Below are 24,590 nucleotides of genomic sequence, written 5' to 3' on the forward strand. Positions count from 1 at the left end.
CTTGCAGCTCCATGAAGCAGATGTGATGTGTATTGTGGTTAATGATTGACAGGAGCCCTTGTTCCTGAGGCTAATGACTTGCATTCACCTTGCTGAAGATTATCAGAACAACGTGCTCTATCTTATCTTAAGAATGTATTTATCTCCCATGTGGACAACTATGGCTGACAGATGACCGTTTATTCAAGATGTTAGATGTTAAGTGTTCGATTTTCATGTTGCCAGAAGGTACCTGTCAGTTGAAGATGGCAGTGGTCATAGAGGACACGTGGAGCTTTCTCAAGTTCTTGTTTCTCAAGTTCTCAAGGTCTTTCTGGAAAACCTGATGTGTTTAAAGATCTTATTAGTTTATTAGAACACTGCGTTCTTCTGCCCAATTCAGAGGGAAAGGTAGCTGTGATACCACACGCCGGACACTACCGATGTGTCCGAGCAATCACAGCAGTTAAATAACCAGGACTATCAGAATCACTTTCAGTGTGTTGCCCGTGCTGATAGCAAGATCAGATGACTTCATAATTGCATTTGGTGTTTACATAATCATGTTTGGACCATAGCTCAGGGGAGATAGCCAGATGTGCAGGAGCTGGTTGAGCCACTTAAGTCACAGGCCCTCTGAACCCTGAGGGGGGGGGGGGGGGGGGGGGGTAGTTTATAACTGCCTAGCTGCCTGTGTACCAGTGTTTCTCGACGTGACTGCGTGACAGCCTGAATTTACAGTTAATGAAAGCCATCATTATAGAACGGAGCAATCAACAGAGCAGAAAAAAACTCTTGCACAGAAGAACATGGCTGGGTAACTGAACCGGTTCGAGCCCACAGAGACGGGATGTGATCTTAACCCTAAAGGGAAGCTCTTCAAGGTGGCATGCTCAATTCACTTTTGACAGTGACGGCGTACCTAGCTTGTGTTTTTTTGTGTTTTATTTTCTCCCCTAGTCGCTGGAAGTCACACTTACATTCACCTTGACATTTCTGAGCGGTTGCATTTCTAGCAGTGGTAAATCGTATGTGATGTTGTTATAGGGCTGGGCCGGTACTGTGTTGTTGTGCCAGCAATGGTGAGGAGAGGAGTTGATTAATTGTTAAAAGGTAATTGCCTTTCTGGAACGGTTTTTTATTTTTTCAATCATTGCCGTTTTCTGCTGACTCCTGAGTCTGTCTCTTACTGTGTCAGCTGTTCCCGATCTCTGCTTTGCTGTCTTAAACCTGTTGTGTGGAGGCAGCTCAGCTGCCCCACAAGCCTAGCCGCCTGTTCCCAGATCAGTTTCACTATCAGAACTGCTGTTCACTCAAACAGCTGGCCAGCCAGATAGATCTACAACTGCAGCTAGATAGATCTACAACTACAGCCAGATAGATCTACAACTACAGCCAGATAGATCTACAGCTGCAGCCAGATAGATCTACAACTACAGCCAGATAGATCTACAACTGCAGCCAGATAGATCTACAACTGCAGCCAGATAGATCTACAACTGCAGCCAGATAGATCTACAACTGCAGCCAGAAAGATCTACAACTACAGTTAGATAGATCTACAGCTGCTTCCAACTGGCTGTTTTTTGTGTGCGTGTGTGAATAAGTCCTTGAAGACCTAGCTGTGCTCAGCCACCATCACTAAGCTGTAGGTTGTCTACAGACCTTCAGGTCCGCTAAACAAAGTTAAAGTAATGACGGGACATGTGAGCCGGTCCACCTCGCTGCCCCTATCCTGCTCTGTTTGTTTGTATGTGGAGACAGTCACCCATGGCAACAGCAGTGGAAGGTGAGGTGGCACCTGGCTGTTTCCCTGTGAGTGTCTGAGTCTACTCCTTGGTGAACCACTACCACTATAACAGCTGTGCGGTGACTTTGACTGGAGTGTGTTGGCGAAAGCTGAGATTAAATGCAGTGATTTGATCACTCCTGACCATTAGGTTTGGCTCTCTCTCAATGACAAGTTGATTTACTATAACCAAGGCAGATTGATTTATATGGCACACTTCATGTACATAGGTAATTTAGTATTGGCCTAGGTCTTTTATAATGTCTTAATACTTGAAAGAGATTCAAATCTATCTACCATAAGTGGTAGCTGCTGTAGCCATCCAATCTTCAGTATGCCAGTGTAGAGAATGGGTGGCATCTGCACTTGCCATCCAATCTACAGTATGCCAGTGTAGAGAATGGGTGGCATCTGCAGCGGGCCAGAGCAGGCCCGTCTGAACTGACTGAACTTCGTTTGTCTATTGTTCTGTGTCCCCTGTGAGTGATGTCAGTGCAAGGAGGGGAGAAAGGAGGTTTGTCGCTGGGAGGCCGTTCTCCACCAGCCCACTGTGCTGCTCTGAAGAGATTCTGAAGATGGTGGCTTATGCTGCTCCTGGATTGCCTTAGCGAATATGTTTTTGTCAAAAGTGAACACAAGCTGTCGTATAATTATTCTGAGGGTGTCATTTCTTTTTGTCACCAGTTATTTTACCAGATTATGGCAAGAGGTCCTGGAGAGGACATAGGCTGTGATCATTTCTGGACAGTTGGAATGTCTCTCTTGTACTCTGCCAAGCTGGTCTGTGTAAGGGTTGGTGACTGAGGATTGAGTGCGCACACCCACACTCACACCCATTGTCCGAATAAGAGCGATGTTTGTCTTTGTGTTGATAAAGTTCTCTTTAGTGGCCGAGACTGCAGAATGTTCTCCCCCTCCATGTCTTTGTTTCTGTCTGGTTATCTCAGACTCTCTCCCTTCGCCATTCTTTCTCTGTCGTTTTCTTCCTGCCTGTCTTCACTGTCATTCACTGTCAGTCTGGCTGTGTTGCTCCTCCCCAGCCTTCTTCCTCTGGGCTTATGCTTTCCAGAACCAGTCTTTCCTGTCCGGCTCCTGAAGGGACGCGGTGACACGAAGCTAAAGCGTTCCCTCGCTGTGCTTGAGCTTGAGCGCAGACTGTAGGGCTGTTTGTTTTTACAAAATTGTCTCTCTCACATCCTGGAACATTATACATTAACATATACTCATATACTCATACTCATATTCAACATGACACCGGTAGTCATGCCCCCCCCCCATCCCCCATTGTTAGATAAACAAATTGACTGATCTATTTGAATAACAATAGAAGTTATGCAACATGGTGACATATATTTTCCAGGCTCTTGGAAAAGCATTGCTCTATGAGGCCAATTGATTAGTATGTTTGTGCTCTGTGTACTTTGAATGGTTGCCAGTGTTTCACTATTACACCTGCCTGTTTGGACAATATTGAAATAAATTAAGGCTTACCTATATTGTTATGCATTTGGTATGATCCTGAGATTCCCCACACAGGAGAGCAAAGGTGAAATAGAAACCTATACTACTATCTGTATTACGATGCTGAGTTGTATGGATCCATTCGCGGTTCAGTGAGGCCTCCTGGAGTCTAAATGAATTACTGGCAGCCACGTGACCCAGCACAGATGCTGCCTTTAGGATAAATCTGGGAGGGCTGGGAGCCAGGCTACAGCAGCAGTGTGTCTCAGAGACCTGGAGAACCGGGCAGCCCCTACGTGGAGGTAGTGCATAATGGAGAAGCCATGCGGCCAAGTGCTATGCGGTTAGCCTAACTCAATTAGCTCTGCAATGTCTGTGGGATGCTAGCTATTTTGTGTCCTGTCAACAAGCCCTTTGTGAAAGGAACGAGAGCCTCGGAGTGAGTCCCTATAGCCGGTTTGAATAGTGTGTGATACGGATTACTGGATTACTACGTGTCTCAGATGCCATCACACAGTTAGTGCGAGTATTCCTACTTAACTATGTATCTCTTTCTGACTTCCACCTTTCTCTTCTATATGTACATCTGATCAGACACACATGCAACTGCTCACTTACGGGCAGATCTGCAAATCGGGATGCGGAGCTCATTGAAGGGTTCAGTTTTGTGTTCTCATATCCTTCAGAATAAAATCAAAGGTTTAAGGGACTGTTCTCACCAATCTGTACAGCCTTTAAGATGGTGATACTAGCCTAGACTTAAGGTGAGGAGTGCAGCTCTTGGAGTGATGGAATTTTGTGGTGCTGAACAGATACTCTTCTTTAAAAACGTCTGTCTTGGCCTCACAGTTTAGCTCATTCTAAATATGTTATTTATTTTTGCGTTAGTGTTTTATGGTGTGTTTGCTATGCCTGTCCGTCTGATGTCTGTTGCCTGGGTCTGAGATTTGTAGGGCAGCATGTAGTGTCAAAAAAGAACATAAATCTAACGGTATTAACGGTGATGCCATGATGACATGAACAGTGTTATAATATGTTATAATATTCTTGTGCATTGTATGCAAATGTAAACAAACCCATTAAAACCTGAGACAAATAAAAATGCCTAGCCTGACCTAGTATAACCAACAAAGTCTTTTCAGTTAGCCTAAGGATGTTTTTGAAAAGAGTGTCAAACGGAGTCTTTGGGTTGATGTAGTATTGCGACACCACAGAGAGCTCATGCAACCCGTTATTGCCTCGAATCCCCTAGCATGTTGACTTAAATCATTTACAGTACATAAATCCTTCTGCCTTTACACATTCAATTTTAAAGTGTGCTAAACTATGTAAAAGTGTGCTAAACCTGTGGTATGTAAAAGTATCCTAAAATAAACTCGTGCTAAGTTAAAGTGTGCTAAACTCATGCTAGGTTAAAATGTGCTAAACCTGTCTCCCCCTCCCTTGTGCCATGTGCAGGATGCGGCAGTGAGCATGCTGCTGCCTGTGCTGTTGGGGCTGTTGGGTCTGTGGGACTGGGGCCTGGCGGAGGCCAAGGTAGAAGATGTTGACCCCAGCACTAATGACAACAAGACCTGGTGCTTCTCGGCCCGCATCCGCAGCACCGTGCTGCAGGGCTTGCCCTTCGGAGGCGTGCCCACTGTCCTCGCCCTCGACTTCATGTGCTTCCTGGTGCGTATACACATACACATACACATACACATACAACACACACACACCGCACACACACACACACACACACACTAGGCACACACACACACACACACACACACACACACACACACACTGCATATTTGATAACACCTTATAATGTGGGTAAGCACTTACATTTTGAACATTCATGGTCCAGTTTGGTGAATTTTGAGAACAATCATCAGGATCTGTATGAGATTACAAGGGAGGCTGGACAAATAAATCTTCGAATTAGAGCTGATCTCCCACCCCCACAATGTACATTTTTATAAGCAACTTGGAGGGAGGGTATAGGACAAGGGCAAGTTTTTTTAAATGGACTTTGCTTCATAATGCTTTGAAATTATCTAAATATGTTAATACATTAGTTCACTCCATTACTGGAGTTTTATTGAAGCTATGGCTAAAGCACCCATGTTGAAAGGCAGCGGCTACAAAATACACTCTTGCATATGGTAGAAGATATGTGTGTGTGTGTATACGTCCATACATATGCATGTATATTTTTCCGTCTCCAGGTGCTGCTCTTTGTGTTCTCCATCTTGAGGAAGCTGGCATGGGACTATGGTCGGCTGGCTCTGGTCACAGACGCAGACAGGTAAGCGAGGATGCAGCACGTCTGTGGCAGTCAGTCCTGCCACACACCTTTCCCTCCCAGGTGTGACCTGCACATTCCACATGAACGGTGCAATTGATTGGATATGTGTGGGGGTTGTCATTTGCCTCTATGACCTGTTTTTTTTATTTTTTATATATATATATATACATACACATTGCATCATCACACACACACACACACACAAATAAAGGCTGCGAGCCACACCGCACAAACTAAGGCCCATGAAGAGTCTCATCTCTATGAAATGTCATATCTCATCCATGCCTCCCATCCATCTTGTATATCTGACTGGCGATTGAGGCTGATAACTCCTCATGCCTTTATGAGGTCCTCGTGGGTGTCTCTATGTGCCAATGTCCTAGACTGCTAGAGTGCTTCATCAGCTCTCAATCCTGACCATACCACTGAGCATCTCATACTCCAGAGGCTGTTTCTTCCACGGCAGACAAAGTGTGGTGATTGAGGGAGAAAGAAACCCACTCTTAACACCCAAAACCCCAAACAGAGTGTAGGCTTTCGGGGCGCCGCAACGGGAGAGCGTGGCCGCCGTGAACCGGTGTGCTCTGGAATTTGTTTGCTTAGGGCGAGAGCATTCTTGCTCACCCCACCCCAGATTTGTTCAGCTGAGAGCCCCACCACAGAGACCTGAAGGACTCAGCTAATTCTGCTCCACAATCGGAAGAGAAAGCTGATTAAAAGTACTGATAATATGAACTCAAGCAGGCGGTGGCATCTAGTAATAAATCGCAGAACGCAGTGGTTTTTCAGTTCAGTCTAGACTACGGAAGAGGTTCCTTGTCATGTGGCCCACATCGTGTGCTAGTGTGCGTGGTCAGCATGGTGGCAGATAGGCTTTTTTTGAATCCCACTTCCTTACTCCTTAAGATCACAGAAAATGACTCAGTCTCAGACAAACCACAACACACACACACACACACACACTTCTCCTGTACTCATGTGACATTGCCACATCACCATGACAAAGGGATATGAGATTGATGGAGCTAGTTGGTGTTGAGACTTAAAGGTATGGTAAGAGATACTGGAAAATGATTTACATGTGAACTCAACAGCCATACAAAACACTCCTCCTTCAGAAGCTCCGCCCCCCTAAATTCATGGATACGCACACTGACACTAACAACTGGGCTAGCCGACCAATAGGATGGGATTCCGGAGCGTCTGCTGCCTGAGGGCCTACTCTTGACACGGGAGATGGAGATGGTCTAGATGGCATGGCAGTGGATGTCTCTTTCTCATAATTGAATTTGCACCCTGCAAACACAGTATCCAACACAACTTAGTTAAAACTAGCAAGAGTTTGTTTAGATTGTTTTTACAAAGCTACAGTAAATTTGTATCAGGTAAAATGAGCGAATTATGCATCAATCCAAATAATCAGACTGTGCTAGCAAAGTCATGTTTTTCGGTTTTTGTCTATAAAACCTTTTGTGAAGTTGTACGGACAAATACTATGATAGAGAGCAAACAACGACGTGGCAAGTAGTGTAACTAACGTTACCTAGGGTGTGAGTTTGCAAACTGTCGCTACAGTTGTGAAAATGCAGAAGACAAGACTGTTTCCTAGAACCAGCACAGCCACTTCAGACAGTGATCCTGTTACTGGAGACAAACATAACAACAACAGCATATCTTGGCAAACTACAAAGAAGGCTGATTGTCTGTGGGAAAGTAATTTAACTTTACCTGACCCAAAAGTGTGACAGGAACTAGCTTTTCTAGCTAGCCAGTTGAGATTAGCCATCTCAAACATTGGCAAATGGAACAAAACGATACTGAGCTATTGATTCTGTGAAGCAGAAACCGAGCAACCTCTGCATTGGATTTGATCCATCTCAACTCTGAGGTTTTCCATCGTTGAAAACGCCTCACAGATTCGCCCTTGTCTGTTCATACAACTTTGTTTTCCTTTGGCTGTTTTTCGACCATCTCCTTTTTGTCAATGAGTCCAACATATTAGCATGTGCCAGAGTTCCCGCTGCACTCACTCCCAATGCCCCTCCCCCCCATCTCCCCTTCCCCTGCCCTTCCCGCTGTCCTGTGCACGAGCACGAATGCTCCCTGTTTCTGATTGGCTGGGAAGTGTTGTGCGATGCGGTCTGCACCACCATGTTTGTTTCCCATATACCGAGCCAGAACTGTGTACATACACCAGATCTTTTTTCAGCTCACACAGAATGGACAGCTAGCAGACTGAATTTGATGAAAAAAGTGTATTGGATTACAATCCCTTACTGCACCTTTAAGGGCATGTAACTCTGTACAGTAGAGCTGATACATACATATATTCTGTTCACCTCTCTCTTTTCAAAGATCCCTTCCTCAGTTGTCAATGATATATGACCCATATTTAACTCCTTGTGTACCCAGTAAGTTGTTGATGTCCTGTCCTGTCCTGTCCTGTCCTGTCCTGGTAACCCGAGCCAGACTCGACCAGCTGTGAGATCCGCATTTTGGAACAGTCCCAGCTAAATGGAAATGAAGCGTCTTCCTGTCTAAGGGCGCTTTCTGTACTCTGTGTAACTCTATGGTCATGCAGTCCCACATGCCGAAAAGCCTTTGTCAAGATGTTGTGAGCGATACCCCCTTGCTGTTCAGGGTTGTAACAGGCAGCAAGGGGTCTTCTGAAAGAGCAGACTGGAGTCTATTTCTGTGATGACACCAGGGGTTTAAAGCCTCTAAGCCAAGTTCAAATCTCTCCCTCTTGTTTTTTTGGCTCTGAAGACAGGATCAACGGTACCGGCGCCTGGATGAACGGGAATAGTATGTTTGTTTTTGTTTTTGTTCTTTTTTTTTCTTTTCTTTTTTTCCCCTCACATCGCCACTCTTCACTCCCACTCTTTCTCCTCCTCCTGCTGCTCTACCTTTCAAATTAACCCTCTCTTTCTTGTTTCTAGATGGTTTGAGATCTCCTCATCCCCTCTTCACCCTCTTTGTGTCTCGGTGGAAGGGCCTTGTCTTTAGCTGACCTGATCACTCTCTACCCAGTACCATCTGGGCCTTGTTTCAATCTGTGTGTGCATTTTTTTAATCAGTGTGTGTTCACTTCTCTCACAAAGCATGCGCTTCTCGGCTTGTCTGAGTGTGCCCTTTGCCCCACAGAGGCAGGACGCATACAGGGAAAGGTAAAGGTAGCCTTCGCCCTGTGGTTGAGTAGGAACCATCCCTTTGTTTCCTAAAAAACACATGTAACCCCCCTTTTTTCAGTCAATGTGTATTAGAACCCTCCCTGAACTTTCTGAGGAAGTTGTGTTTCCTGATGTTAGACATACCAAACAAGTCGGCCCCAAATAATGAAAATGCTTCCACTGTTGGTCCCTACTCCCAGGGGGATTATGGGTATTGTAGTCAGTATTTCCTGTTGACTACCACAGAGTAAGGGGTCACCCCAATTTGGAGCAGGATTATTAAGCTCTTCTGACTGGTGGTGGGTTTCTAGTCTTTCAGTTTGTGTCTAATCTTTACTAAACCGTGTGTATGTAAGGTACGTTTGTGTGTATTTTCTAAAGGGTGTGTGTGGTAGTTTGCATGACCTTACCTTCTATGGTGCCAGCAAGGTACTCTTCTTCTCACACAGAACTCTTCCACTATCTCCTAACTTGTGCGCATACACACAAGCACACACACATACACATTCACACACGCACTTGTCACTCGGTGATGATTGCGTGTGTGATTATGTCTATGTGTCTGTGTCTTGTCAGGATACAAACACTGCATGAAATGACCCCACAGAGGCTTACACGATATAATACAACCAACCAGCCATCATGGTGTCTGCCCGTCCCACACTGATGGCGGCTCTCTCATTGTCCCGCTGAAGTGCATGACGGACCAGTCGTTTCCTCCTGGGGTCGTTTCAGAGTGTGGGGTCACACTGATTAATTCACAGCCAGTGTTGAGCTCCCCAGGTGGGGCTCGGCCTTAGTGTGACGCAGAAGTCGTCACCCAGGAGAAGGTGGCTCTGACACTGTGGCTCTCTTTCTCCCCTGTGTAGTGTGGCCTCAGCCATGCAGTCGCAGACGCCCGACCGCTATGAACGTCTTACCTCCATCTCCAGCTCTGTGGACTATGACCAGAGAGACAATGTAAGCACCTCCTGGGTCAACCTAAGGCGTGCGTGCGTGTGTGATGAGTATTGAGAGATGTGGCAAGATAGTCCAAAATCAGCCACATACCCAGACAAGGATTCTGTTTATTAAATGTAGACTTTTCTCTTCATGTTGAGTGACAAAGTTTATTGTGTTTATTATGGTTTAAGAAATGAAGCAGTAGTATTTTCTCTTTCTTGACTATAATATCTTGAGTGAATCTGCTGTGTGTTTTGTCTTGCAGGGCTTCTGCTCCTGGTTGACAGCCATTTTCAGGATAAAGTGAGTTTCCTGCAAGTGATCTCCTCTGTAGAGCCACTGACTACGCATATTTTCAATACATATCTACATATCATAAGAATGTGTGCCAGGGAATGCAGATTCTGTGTTTGTGTGTGTTGCACATGTCAATGCCATACTGGCAAGAATATGAATTGACACTAGATAATGTTCACTTGTTCTCGTGGTTTAATGGGCCCTTGTTGGCGTTGGAAATTGATGCATGTACGGCTTTGCTCTGTGTTCTGTGCCTTTTTCTGCAGAGATGATGAGATCCGGGAGAAGTGTGGTGAGGACGCTGTGCACTACCTCTCCTTCCAGCGCCATATCATCGGCCTGCTGGTGGTGGTGGGGGTGCTCTCCGTTGGCATCGTGCTGCCCGTCAACTTCTCAGGAGACCTGATGGGTAAGAGCGGGGAGGCTTAGCGTACATGCAGCTTCACTGCAGAGTGTAATTTGCTCAAGAGTTTTCATATGCAAGAGAGTAGGACAAGCTTGCACAGGCTTTTTCTTTTTCTGGTTTGTAACAGAAGTAATGATTGTGTTCCGATATCCCTATATTGTTTTACCCATGTGCTACTAACTTGTGCAAGTCTGGTAAAAGTAGGTTTGCTACATTCAGAAGGCCTGACCAGGCATGGTTGGAAGTGCTGCTTCCGTTTAGTCAAAAGAAGTGAAGTACCAAATCAGGCAGGAATGAGGCACGAGAAGGAGAAGAGTAGATGAGAAGTTGTTGTCTGTGCGGTGTGCCTCACATGCATCCAGCCCCCTCATTTCCTTTGTGAATTAGTGCCCTTTGCCCTACTTCCAGCCTGCTTGAGCATGTGCGAGTGCAATATTGACATTTCCCCTCAAACATGCGTTGCTCTGCTTTCAACAGATGGTAATGCGTACAGCTTTGGAAGAACCACTATAGCCAACCTGAAGTCTGGGTGAGTGTTTGTTCAAGCTTTAGTATTTACTCTCTTTTTTTTTGTCCTTCGGGTTTATTTTGAGACTCCCCTTAGAGAGAGAGAGAGAGACAGCAAACAAGTGTGTGTGTGTGCTTGCCTGTTATGGTCTGAGAGGTAATATTCTTCCTCCCCACAGAAATAACCTGCTGTGGCTGCACACTACATTTGCTTTCCTGTACCTGTTGCTGACGGTGTACAGCATGAGGCGTCACACCTCCAAGATGCACTACAAAGAGGATGACCTGGTGAGTGGGCTTATTAGTCAGAGCCACAACAAACCTTTGCCCTGTTTGTGGTCACTATTAGCACTGATTGTTTGACTTGGCCGAGTGTCTACTTGACAATTGTTCTATCAAGGGCCAAATAACAATTTGAGTACCTTGTTCTGAGGAATACTTTTGTCACCTGTCTAGGTTTAGCTACAGCTATACAGAATAGTTTTCAAAACCGCAGTAGTTTATGTGACGGCCTACCTTTGAATCAATCAGTCTATTTATTTATTGGTTTGTAAGTGTGTGTTTGGTGTCTTTTTGCCCTATGCTAGGTGAAACGCACTTTATTTATCAACGGCATTTCAAAGTATGCTGAGGAGAAGGCCATAAAGGACCACTTTGAGTAAGTAGTACTTCCAACCCATCTGCAGCATGGACTATCCTTCTTGTCAGATGGTCACTCCTGTAAACAGTGTAAATGAAGTTGATGAAACTATTCCAAAGGCATAATCAGTCAGAAACTCTAGTGATCCTCCAGCTGGGTGTGGCTACTTCATCAGCTCCCCTGCGGAAGTGACGTCTTACATCCCATCAGTCATCATCTTAATTCAAAGGGACCCCTCCCAGAGTCACGTTGGACAATTTATTTAAACATCTATATGTAACTTAAATTCTTCTGTCCTCCTGGCTCTGGTCAGACAAGAGGAGGCTTATGTGCCCTAATCGTCCCTAATGGAAGCCAGATGAGCTGAGTGATGTGGGTCATGTGGTTAGCCGGAGTGTTCCGGAACACTCCGCAGATCCTCACTTGGTCCCTCCACCCCCGCTGCCAGCGGTGAATGTAGTCTTGAGTAATTTCATTTCCCGACCCGACACGCACTTTTGTCTCCGGCAGTCCTTGACTGTTCTGGCACCCTTAGTCGACCCCCCACTACTCAGGGATACTAGGCAGCAGAGACAGAGAAGTAGGCAAGAGGCCGAGACCTTTATGCAGTGTGGCACAGTGTGGTAGAGTCAGTCATGTGAAAGACGGGTGAGTGAAACACAGAAGTAAAACCATAAGACGTCAGGTCTGGTCAAACACAGCACAGCAAAGCAGAGCACAGACAGGGACAAGGTCAGTGGGTGAAAATGACTAGACGGTCACATTTAGATATTGGTCAGCATAGTGAGGAGACCTTTGATAATGAAGAGGGAAAGAGTACACTTAACACAAGTGTGTTACACTTTGTCTTGCATTCCGAGGTCAAATTCCACCTTCTTAAGTAGTTTTTAAGCAGCACTTTATTTCTTTCCCCTACAGGCAGGCTTATGAGAACTGTGTCGTGCTGGAGGCTCGTATTTGTTACGATGTGGCCAAACTGATGTACCTGGACTCTGAAAGGTAAAAACGACACATTCTATTTGTCCTATAACAGTTAATTACCTTGTGGAGAAGACTATGCCCCTAGAACCTTTTTGGCTTGTGGAAATGTTACTGTTTGCGTGTGCGGTTTGTTTCACATGATTTGTCCTGATATCGGAGTGATGGACGCACCTGTTTTAACACATTGAAAGATGAGCTATTGTAGATCCACTGTAGGCATCTAGCAGCTGAGGGGCAGTACAGAACAGTAAATCCAGTAAATTCCAAAAGCGTCCATCTTGTGAGGCCAATGTTCTAGCTGATGGATTTGCTGTGTGGCTGCAGGAAGAAGACGGAGCGCAGTAAGAAGTTCTTCACAGACCTCCTGGCCAAAGAGCAGGTCCCCACCATGATCAACCCCAAGCCCTGTGGACACCTGTGCTGCTGTGTCATCAAGGGCTGTGAGCAGGTGTGGTGCCCCCACCCCACCCTTTACACATACACGTGCACACACACAAACCAAACACATATACGAGCATACATGCGCACACCAAAAACATACACAAGCATGCACACACACACACACACACACACACACACACACACACACCCCAAACACATACAGGGGCATGCACACACACACACACACACACACACCCCAAACACATACACGGGCATGCACACACACACACACACACCCCAAACACATACACGGGCATGCACACACACACACACACACACACACACACTCTCACACACCCCAAACACATACACGGGCATGCACACACACACACACACACACACACACACACACACACACACACACACCCCCCCACACACCCCCCAAACACGTACAAGGGCATACATACACACCAAATATATACACAAGCATACATGCGCGCCGACACACACAGATTTGATATTCACAGACCCCATAAAATTATCCCTGGTGCGATAACGTTTTTTACCCCTACAGTGATGTATGTGTGTGTTTCCTAAAATGTAAAACACATACTAAAAAACATACATATTGTACATTTTCATGAACTACTGTAAAATACAATCCACATCCAGGCCTCTGTTCTCCATGCTGCTAAATATGCACTGAATCATGAAGACACAGCTGTCTGCTCATGTTTCCTCTCACCCCTCTCAGAGGGCAGAGCTGTCAGTCACTGTGGCTCCCTAGTGCAGGACTGCCAGTAGTCTGTGTGAATGGGAACCTGGTACATTGTCAGGGAGGTAATATGTGCAACATGTCAGCTTTTAAGCAACAGAATGCCGGAATTAACCATTTATTGACATACTGCTTTTATAGGCAAACTGTTTTGGTATCATCTTCATTTCTATAGCATATGATCATGTGAAGGACAGATAAACACACCTTTTGTTGCCACTAGCCACTCAGGTGTGTACTATGTAGTAATGTGTTCCGGGACGGACCACCTCCAGAAACACATGCCAAGACAAGATTTCACAGCACAACATTGCTAAAAAGACATCACTTAGCATATTAGCAAGCTTTTGTCGGTGCCAAGTTTACTGTTGTTGGTGGTGTTTGCAAGGTTTCTGCAGGCCTTTTCGGTAATTAGCTCACTGGTTATTTAGCCCAAACTCTTTTCTGCTGCTTTAAAAGCTTCAGATGAAGCAGCAAGTGAGTGGCCCCATGGGACTTGATTAAAATCAAACGCTTCATTGCGGGATCCAGCCCTTGCCAATCTGGAAAACCAAGTGAGGTTGTTTCTAATGAGCTATTATGTTGACACACTGTGCTACATCATCCAGTAGCTGTTCTTGGAAACTGTCTACCCAGTTACCTTCAGGGAACACTAAGGAATGGCTACTGGGACCTTGTGTGTCTGTGTGTCTGTGTGTCTGTGTGTGTGTGTGTGTGTGTGTGTGTGTGTGTGCATATTTTAATACCTGCGCGCAACACTGAATCATAGCTAATCCTCTCTGGCAGGAGGAGGCAATCGGTTACTACACTAAGCTGGAATGCAAGCTGCGGGAGGAATACAAGAAGGAGAGGGAGAAGGTCAACACCAAACCACTGGGCATGGCCTTCGTCACCTTCCAGAATGAAGCCATGACCGCTGTGTGAGTGTCCAACTCCAGTGTCGCTGTGCTGCTGATGGATGTACTCTCTCAGAGAACACTTGCCCACATTAACATTCTAATACTCACCTTTCTAGCACAGCTAATACTGAGTGCTGTTTTTTAGGGTAGTAAAGATACACTTTATGTAGCCAAATGGCTACCTTTCTTTTCAAACTTCTTCTGTTGTTCTCCCTCCATCAGTATCCTGAAGGACTTCAACGCGTGCCAGTGCCAAGGCGGCTGCGGGTGCCAGCGTCAGCCCAAATCATCCCAGTTCACAAACCTCACCCCGTACAACTGGACCGTCACCTACGCTCCTGACCCCCAGAACGTGTACTGGTGCGTGTCAGCCTGGTTTTCTTGGCCTGCTCACAGTTGTCATTATGTCACAGCCAGTTCAATGTCCTATGCATTCTAACAGTTTGGTGTCCTTGGTGTTCGGTTTGTAGAGAAAGGCATCAGTGGTGTGGATCATTTGTTTATCGGAAGCAGTCATACATACAAAATACACTCTAAACCAGGGGTCTCTCAGTAATTTGAGTTTGAGACTCCTGCTCTAAACTATGCGTTGCAATGCATTGTTGGAAACAGTCCGATCTCTTCCTCTGACAGGGAGCACTTGTCAACTGGCGGCTTCACCTGGTGGGTGCGCTGCCTCATCATCAACTGCCTCCTCTTCCTCCTGCTCTTCTTTCTCACCACGCCTGCCATCATCATCTCCACCATGGACAAGTTCAACGTTACTAAGCCCGTGGAGTACCTAAACGTAAGAGCTGCAACGTTGCCGGGATGATTTGTTTCTTTAGTTTATTTGTTTATTTCATTTATTTGTTTACTTTAGCATCCTCTAGTACCTTCTCTGGTGCCTTGGCATACAGGGGGGTGATAAATCACAATGGTAGGAAGGCCGTTCCAGAGAATGGTGATGGTAAAAATCACTGTGAGATATTCCCATTATACTGTGCTCTGGCTCCACGCGAAGAAAGGGGATACTCTGCCTAGACTGAGGGCTAATGCATGAAACGAAAAGCCTGGCCAGAGATCAGCTAAGTATAAAGGTTCATAGTTTGGGCTTGAGGTCATTGAGATGGCTGCATTTACATGTGATGGATGGGAGCACCCTCACCTTTAGTAAGTGCACTTACAGACACTTAAGAGGCGGTTTCACTGACGGCTCTCTGTTCCTAATGTGTGAGTTTGTGTGTGTGGTTCCATTTTTAAAGCAATATTCGGGAATATTTTTCCAACTGGAATTCTGTCTGTTAGTTTTTAGTTTAGCATTCTAAACAGGGCAAAGCATTGAAATAATTGTCAGGAATGGCGGGAGATATGCTACAGGTTTAACAGACAGAGATGAAGGTTTAAAAAAACTAAATCTGAAATATTGCTTTGAGTAAAATCCAGGTTCAGTGAAACCTCCTCAGAGTGTTTTCACTGTGCTCTCATGATGTCACACCCTAATTACTCTACACCCCCTCCCCCTACCTCTACTTCCCCTTGTCTGTGTGGTCCTCCAGAATCCCATCATCACCCAGTTCTTCCCCACCCTGCTGCTGTGGAGCTTCTCTTCCCTGCTCCCAACCATTGTCTACTACTCCGCCTTCTTCGAGGCCCACTGGACACGGTACCTGACTCTCCCACGGACCCACGCACAAGAACTCAAAAGACTTGTTGCACGCGTTCACAGAATCACAATACTCGTGCACACAAATAGTGAAACTTACTTGTGCAATTAGTCAAAGTAGTTTTAGAGTTGTTAGTGCAGAAGCTTGCGCACACTAGAGAAATACTGTTGAAAATAGTTAAACTAGTTTTCAAATAATAAAACTAGGATTCAAACAGTGTCTGACTCTTTTCCATCCTCTCCTTCGTCTCAGTTCGGGGGAGAACAGGACTACCATGCACAAGTGCTACACCTTCCTAATCTTCATGGTCCTGCTGCTGCCATCTCTAGGACTGACCAGGTACTGCACCATTGAATTTATTTTGGACATCAATTTCAGGATGGTTAGTAACTTAAGGTGTCTAGGTTTTTAGCCTAATATTTGTATTTATTTTTACTCATTTTAGTGCGGTCAAAATTAACACACACTGGCTGTTTGTGTATATGTAATGGTTAAAATATCAGGGCTGATCCAACGTACACCTGACAGAGCTTTCCCAGATTCACATGCTAGCAAAGTTTATTGATCACTTAAACCATGTACCTACATACCGGCTTGCTAGCTCCTTCCAAAGTTTCTCCCTCTCTGAAATGAGCCTTCTCTGCTTTTCCGTGTCTTTATCTCAATCCGTGTTTCAAAATAAAAGTCCCTCCACACTTCTACAAACATAACATGTCAAGCTGACTGTCAGTTTTGATGGCCTTGATGGGTTTCTTTTTTTTCTGTACTTCACAGGAGTGATAAACAATAGTATTTTAATTTAAATATACTTCCTTTTCAATATCTATTATTACAAATATCAGTTTCAAGAAGAAAAAAAGCAATTAATTACACTAATCACTCGCACAGTAATTGTGCAATTAATTGGTTACATTTTTTGTATCGATTGACTGCACTTATTTGTTTGTCTGTTCTTTTCAAATTGTAGTTTGGATCTTTTCTTCCGATGGCTATTTGACAAGAAGTTTCTTGACCAAGCGCGTGTCAGATTTGAGTGAGTATTAGGAAAGTTGGCGAGTGGCCATTTAACGTGTTGCGTAATACCAAATTATTAACACTGGTGTTATGAGGACGTGGAATCACATGGAATTGTGAGAAAAACTCTTACATTCACTTTGAAATAAGGATTCGGTTTGGATTTCAACTCTTAACACTTTTGTGTTTGCTGCTTTCATAGGTGTGTCTTCTTGCCAGACAACGGGGCGTTCTTTGTGAACTACGTCATTGCGTCAGCCTTCATCGGTAACGCCATGGACCTACTGCGCATCCCCGGTCTGCTCATGTACATGATCCGGCTGTGTCTGGCACGCTCAGCAGCTGAGAGGAGGAACGTCAAGAGGGTCAGTTCAGACCACACGGTGGTCTTCAGTGCTGTGTCAGGAAGCTCATTGTCGTGATGTGTGGGATCCAGATGTTGAATTTCATTTATTTTTTGAATCTATTACTTATATATTTACACTGTGCCATAACATAATGAATGTAATTACTTTTTAGAATAGTAGGAGTTTTTTTAAAGTGTCTATATGTGTGCAAAACATTTTCTATTCAGCTATTTCATCCATCAAAATCACTGTTTTGGAATCCAAAGAAAATATTGAATCAGCATGCCAGATTTCTGAACTCTGGTCATTCAAATGGCCAAGTTCCTAAGCTCCAAAGATCAGAAAAAGCTAACATTTTGGGATATGTCATATCAGAGTGTATTTGTCAAGGGACAAAAATGATCAGCCAATTCTGAGATGTGAGAGTTGTGGTGGAAAGATGTTCCCAATTTGGTTGCAATGACATTGAACAACCCATATGGCAGTGTCCCAATAGAACATTTGAATTGATGGGAATGTGTCTGAATGGTGACCTCTGGCTTAGAGAATCCTCCCTTTACTCTGCAGTAAACTGCTGTGCCCTTTTGTACAACTGTGAATGGTGCTTGCACTTTGCTTGCACTTTCAGGGGTGTTTTATGAGGTAATTAACAGTATTTCTGTCTCCAGCATCAAGCCTATGAGTTCCAGTTTGGGGCGGCCTATGCCTGGCTGATGAACGTTTTCACCGTGGTCATGACCTACAGTATCACCTGCCCCATCATCGTGCCCTTCGGTAGGTCTACCTGTCTTAGCTGGGTCACTAGCTGGGTCGTTAGCTGGTTTTCCTTCCAGTTACCTTATGTGAATTTTAAGCATACGAATATTTGCTTAAAAGCTTGCAAGTTGAATATGACATTTATTTACTGGAAGTAAATGGATTATTTCCTGACTTGCGTGGGTTAAAATGCGACTAAGGTTGATTGAAATGGTTTATTTGCATCAACATTAGGTTTGTTGCAATTTTGCTATGTGTTTCTGATGAAGTTTGCCCTAGACAACCTAACATTTTGAAACTAAAGTTGCTCACAACTCCTCCCGTGATGAAAAGAGTGACGTTTTTTAAGTCACACATAACACAGCCAATAGAGACATTCACAGTCTGGCATTTCCATTAATGCATTTTCCACTTAAATTAGGCAAATGCATTGGATATTGCCCTTTAGCGCCTTCTGTGGCTCCATGTTCTTTTGGCCTTCCTCAGTTAGCAGAGCTTTTTTACAGATTTTGTGTGCACCTTTTATGCTCTGTGGACTAGAAAGCCATATGCATACACAATTGCAACAGCTGCAATGGTATTGGTTTACTCTGGGTGTACCGTTTTGTTTCGAAGCTAATGCATGTTGTGTCAGATGTGCACAAGTCATATGTGGTGCTGTGCTGCTATTGGTCAATTCCACTGTGCCCCACTGTGTCTCTCCCTCCTTCTGTATCATTGAAATCCCTTCATCCTTCTCTCCTCCCTAGGCCTGATGTACATGCTGCTGAAGCACCTGGTAGACCGGTACAACATGTACTACGCCTACCTGCCCTCCAAACTGGACAAGAAGATCCACTCTAGTGCCGTGAACCAAGTGGTGGCCGCGCCCATCCTCTGCCTCTGCTGGCTGCTGTTCTTCTCTGTGATGCGTATAGGTGAGGCCATCTTCCCATAGCAGGCTCTCCACACAGCAGAGCCCAGAGGAACGTCAAGATTGATGACAAATCTGAGGAAGGCCGAAAAGGCCTTATAGATAATAATCATTATTATATTTTATAATATATATTTATATATACACTTTAAAGCTGTTACAGTCTCTCGGGAGGGATACATTAGAGTGGTGTCTGTGCACCCCGCTCCCTCCAGCCCAATGCTAAGTAAAACCCTTCTGTTGTTTCTCTTTGCCTGTAGGTTTAAGGGCCCCAACCTCGATGTTCACTTTCATCGTCTTGATCATCACTATTATTGTGTGCCTCTCCCACGTCGTCTTCGGCCATTTTAAATACCTCAGTGCTCATAACTACAAGGTAAGGACTAAGACACTCATATCCCCATCCCAACTCTATCATTTCACAGGTTTGAGGTGAAGTCACCAGAACCCGTCTTTCATGTCGTTTCTGAACTGTCACTGTTTCAGATTCTTTCTTAGTTTTATAGTATAGCATCTTGTAGTGTCTTATAGTATAGTGTCTTATAGTGTGGTCAGCCATTGTTTCCATGTAGCTGTGTTTTAAAGCAATGTTTTCTATACTGTGTCTTGTAGATCGACGCCAGCACAGATACAGATGGAGTGGAGAATGGTCGCCCGCCACACGTCTCTGCGCCCTCCAAAGCAACGGTGAGTACCATGCAGAGTCAGGGGCGTATCAAGCTTTCCAAAAGTGGGGGTGTTCTGGAACAGGCGAAGAAATAATCATTCCAAATAGCGATGATCAATTATATGAACTTTTACATACATCTAGGCCTACAAAATGGAAGAAATGCGAGCAGATACACTGTGTGTGTGTGTGTATGACTCATTGTGTGTTTGTTTGATACACGCACACACACACACACACTGTGTGATAAAGCTGAAAGGAGCTTCAGCAGCCTCTGAAGGCTGAAAACATGGATGCGAAGTACAATGGCACAAACATGTCTCAACAGTGTAACCGTGTGTTATGTTCAAAAGCACAAGCTGGATCTGTTGGACAGGAAAATTATTGCAGAACAATTAGTTTGTCATAATGAGCAGAGACAAAACACAAAACTCTCCGTAAAGGCTACCTGTAGCCCTAGTCAAACCTGTGCATCCCAACCGCAGTAGCACTCGAAACAGATATAGATTGCAACTTGCAAGCACGTCAGTGTCTGCAGAGGGAGAGAAGTCAACTTACTTGTTTTCTCTTGAAAAAGCCGTCTATAGTCCCGTCTTTTTCTTTTCGGCATCATTGGCTATATTGCACGAAAAAAGAGAACAGTTTTAAAAACTAAAGTAGGCTTAGTTCCAGTCGGAAGAATGAATGGGATCTTATGCTAGGAGGTAACTAGCTCTTGAATAGAGAGCCATGAACCTTGCATCTATTAATGATTAATAATTAATCGCTTAATCGCTTTAATCGCTTAATATGCCTGAAAATGTTGCCTTCATTACAGGCAGTGAATGATGCTGATCTAAAACAGTGATTCAATTCTACCTTTTCATTGAAGGCGTCAACTCGGTATGCAGCACGAACAGTTAGGCACAGCAATCTGTGAGAAACTGCTTGAATGACCGCGGTCACCGCGCTGAGCTCTCAGGCAGTCGGGTCTCGGGAGCACCGCTGCCAGCGCTTTCTGCAGGCTGCGCAAGCTGTTTAGTCTACGTAACGTCAAATGTAGCGCTGGGATTTACAGAGTGATGATTTGATACAGAGGGATGCAATCATAGCAACCATTTTAAATTGCATACAACAGGCGAACATTTACTATTTTTTTATTACAAAAGCTGATTTTTCTGAGGATTTGACGAACAAAAGTGGAGGGGATGGAATGGCCTTCCGATAGCAGTGAGGGGGATGCATCGTACTCATCCCCCGCGTCTGATACGCGCCTGTGCAGAGTGGACGCAAAGCCAGACCACTGTTGCCTTTAGTTTGAACTGTCCCGATACGACTATGTATAGTTGGATCACGATACTTTTTTGTCACGGTACTCTGTCTATACACTCATGTAGTGTTATTTAATTATTTATCTATGTGTGTATTTGCACATGCTCGTCACCTGTGGATTGCAGGAGCAACACAATTATAGACTAGTGTCTTTTTATAATGAAGGCCATCATGTCAAGGTGCCTTTAACTGGTTCTTTTAAAAGCTTAATTCCTTTTTTTCATACATTTGAAGTAATAATTACTTTCAACAGTCTTATAAAATATATTAAACTATCAATTTGGAACCCTGATTTAATAATTTAACCAAAACGACCATACCAACAGCAAGTAAAGGGGGACTTGCTGGTCTTTCAAAAGCCAAGTACACAGCATTAGCTTATCGCAGGGTGGTTAGGGAAACCCAGCTTTAGTTGAACACTCAATGAAATTTGTTCCATTGTCACTAACTCGGCCTCTCTGCTTGCAGTACATCGCCCAAGTGCTGCAGGAATCGAACTTGGACGAGATGGGCTCAGGCAGTGGCGACGATGATGGCCAGGGGTCCTCGCAGGACGAGGACATGATCAACCCGGTGGTCAATGAGGGTGACTTCCAGTCCGGAGAGGACCGCCTCATCGCCAACGAGGTCCGGCAGTAGCCCTCTCGGGTAGAGGGCGGTGAGCAGGGTCTGGGGGCTCTGTCAGGGCTCCCCCAGGCTCTGCCAGTGATGAAAAAAAAAAACAAGAGACAACAGCAGCTCCTGCTCCTGCGGATGCCCTCCTGCAACCGTCTGGGCTGGCGGACCAGACGTCAGGGCACCGGGGCGCTCTCTTCAACCTGTCAGCACCTCTTCCTCTGATGGTCAGCACTCCAGGGAGGTGCACTGACATTGGCGCCTCCTTTTCTATTTGATTTCGCTAAACCCCACTCACTCATCTTGTACAATACCTACTGACAAACACTCACCCCCTACTCCCTTGCCCCCCAAGCATACACCTACACATACACCTATAGCAGAACAGTGTCTGGGGACGGGCCATGACGACAGATTGACTGTGTTTGAGATCCCACCTACGGATCCCCAGGCTGAGAAGAAACACTAAAAAAAAAAAAAAAGAAAAGGCACCTTGGGAGTCTCCCTCCCTCGGGACTCTAAACCGCTAAAGTTCTCACACTTTCCTGTTCATTCATGCCTCTGAACTCCCTGAGAGAAAGCAACACTTTATTCTTGTATTATTTTGTTATTTTTAATCATTTATCAATAATGTTCTCAATTATTTTCTCCAGAATTCATCATTAATTTCGGTCCTCTTGGTGTTAAAAGTGTTATCATCTGTTATCTAGCCTATATCTAGGTTTTGTCCAATTCTGTTAAGACTTCAAAAAAGATCGATACTGTACAGAACACCTGGAGAGGGTGTACTAGCTGTAAAAAGTTCTGCTGACATGGTTGTCAGAACCTTTGTCTACTAGTAACAAACCACTAAAACTGCTGATGGGGTCTGATGACTGCTTATGGCATATAGAGCGTGGGTCAAGTTATCATACCTCCAACTATCCATAGCCTATAGAGTAGGTTTCTCTTGTAGTCACCCATCTTCTGTGAAAGACTTGGGTGTCAGAGTCACCCACATATTTACTCTAATAAGGACTTCCTTAAGGGGTGGAAATGCTTGCGAGGTTTGCTTTGGCGTTCGCACTGTAATTATTCCCAAGACTTGATGTTCTTCCTATCCAGAACCAATTTCGGTCTGATCGGGTTAGCTATTGCTTACAAGTGGAATGAATATGAGACCAGTGCATGCTGTCTGGGGAAAAGGTTCCTCAAGTTTGAGCTGCTTTGGATTTCCGTGAGAAGTTGGAATGAAACTGATCAGAGTTTGAGCTCACTGGAAATGATGTCTTCTGACAAATGACAACATCAACATGCGCAGCAAATGTAGGACTTAGGATATCTGTATGTTTCCGCAGACATTAATTCATTTTGTAACGAATCATGATTTCACTAATATGCTTTCCTGACTATTGTGGTTTTATAACTTCACCTAATCTAAACAGCTAGTTACTAAATTTAGAAATGTCCCACGTGGCGTCATGTCAGTCTTGTTAATCAATGTTTTCGGATATACGCATTCAGATCCTTCATAAACCTTTGTGTTGGCAGTCGCAAACCTTTGATAGGCTTAATTCCACTAGCAATATGCGTTTTTCCCTGCTGGAGTGCAATTTAAGCAATATGCAGGCATTCACTCTTGATTAGCTCCTTTGAAAAGGTATTGAAAAGAATGGATCATACCTATTATGGGCTCCAAAACGTTGTCAAGGTTGGCCCATGTCTGCCTCTATTGATGTGAGATCATATAGTGTGATTGTTCCCATAATTTCCCCAGGTAATTTGTGTGAAGCCCTCTTGCAGTGTATCCACTGTGGTTTTGTTCTTGTTTTTCCCCCCTCATCAAGCCATTTTCACAATAATTCTGTGTCGTCTCACCTTTTGTGATCGTTGGCTTGTGGCCTGATTAATCCAGATTTTAATTAGAAGATTGAATGCTAAAGTAATTAGCTAGATTACTGTCAGCGTAGCCCGGTGATGTGCAAGATGAATGTATGAATGCACTGATGCCATTCTAAGAGTAGTATTGTTCATCACTACATACTGTATCTGATTGTACATGAACATGGACATCTGATAGTTTTAATAATTTATTAACATCTCAACAGTGGCAAATAGTGTTACAAAAAATAAGGAGTAACCTGTTCCATATTTATTGCTCTGTCTTTGTTTGTTTGTTTCATCATGAAGGCAGATTTGCCGGGGATTGGCCTGTGGTCAATGGAGTTGTTAAATTTGTGAAATATTTGTGTACATAGATTAACTGCACTGCTCTTCAACACTATGCTTTGGTATTTATGACTACATTTGTACAGTTGTAAGCAGTAAAAACAGTATGTACAGTTTCCATGATCCTTGGTTTACTCTCTTTTTCTGTGGTCACATTTCTTTTCCACTCTCTCCATATGAAATGTGTAACTGGAGGCAATTTTTCATCTTTAGGGGATTTCCCTGTTTTTAATAATTTTTGTAAATTAACTCCACTTTCTCTCCAAAAAAAGACTGTATATTTGGCAGAATCCACTGTCAATCCCTTCCAAATCTGAACAATAAAATGGCATTTACTAATGAACTGATTTAGTTTCAGACTCAACCCTTTTTTTGGAGTGCATTTGTTGCAGTTGTGTTTGCAGCTTTGCAATGAAACACATGTTAAGGAGAGATAAATATAGTAATACAGTTGAATAGTTCTAATCCCAGCCTCGGCATGGAGGCACACTGTTCTCATGGGGCAGTCTCGTGATTACTGAGCCAAAGAGGGAAATGCCTAGGGTCAAAGATCGTTCTGTGAATTTCCTAAGACATACGTGCAGTAGAGCTACTGC

At 44.3% G+C, this 24,590-nt stretch overlaps 1 protein-coding gene across 2 annotated transcripts in view; it reads left to right on the forward strand.

Moving 5' to 3' along the window:
• The window catches only part of tmem63ba (transmembrane protein 63Ba), a 28,640-nt gene extending 4,299 nt beyond the window's left edge, over positions 1–24,341 (forward strand). For both annotated transcript variants that reach the window (XM_080848988.1, XM_080848987.1), the window contains exons 2-23: positions 4,688–4,900; positions 5,440–5,519; positions 9,559–9,649; positions 9,897–9,934; positions 10,195–10,337; positions 10,812–10,863; positions 11,021–11,129; positions 11,429–11,499; positions 12,400–12,480; positions 12,787–12,910; positions 14,405–14,538; positions 14,740–14,877; positions 15,151–15,304; positions 16,056–16,162; positions 16,416–16,502; positions 17,131–17,196; positions 17,380–17,542; positions 18,193–18,298; positions 19,030–19,197; positions 19,454–19,569; positions 19,806–19,880; positions 21,640–24,341. In XM_080848988.1, coding sequence (XP_080705114.1) covers positions 4,703–4,900; positions 5,440–5,519; positions 9,559–9,649; positions 9,897–9,934; positions 10,195–10,337; positions 10,812–10,863; positions 11,021–11,129; positions 11,429–11,499; positions 12,400–12,480; positions 12,787–12,910; positions 14,405–14,538; positions 14,740–14,877; positions 15,151–15,304; positions 16,056–16,162; positions 16,416–16,502; positions 17,131–17,196; positions 17,380–17,542; positions 18,193–18,298; positions 19,030–19,197; positions 19,454–19,569; positions 19,806–19,880; positions 21,640–21,810 — 2,472 coding nt within the window. In that variant the 5' untranslated portion in view covers positions 4,688–4,702 and the 3' untranslated portion in view covers positions 21,811–24,341. The remainder of the gene's footprint in view (positions 1–4,687; positions 4,901–5,439; positions 5,520–9,558; positions 9,650–9,896; positions 9,935–10,194; positions 10,338–10,811; positions 10,864–11,020; positions 11,130–11,428; positions 11,500–12,399; positions 12,481–12,786; positions 12,911–14,404; positions 14,539–14,739; positions 14,878–15,150; positions 15,305–16,055; positions 16,163–16,415; positions 16,503–17,130; positions 17,197–17,379; positions 17,543–18,192; positions 18,299–19,029; positions 19,198–19,453; positions 19,570–19,805; positions 19,881–21,639) is intronic.
• Positions 24,342–24,590: the final 249 nt, after the last annotated feature.

This window comes from Sprattus sprattus, assembly GCF_963457725.1.
Source record: "Sprattus sprattus genome assembly, chromosome: 12".
Lineage (NCBI taxonomy): Eukaryota > Metazoa > Chordata > Actinopteri > Clupeiformes > Clupeidae > Sprattus > Sprattus sprattus.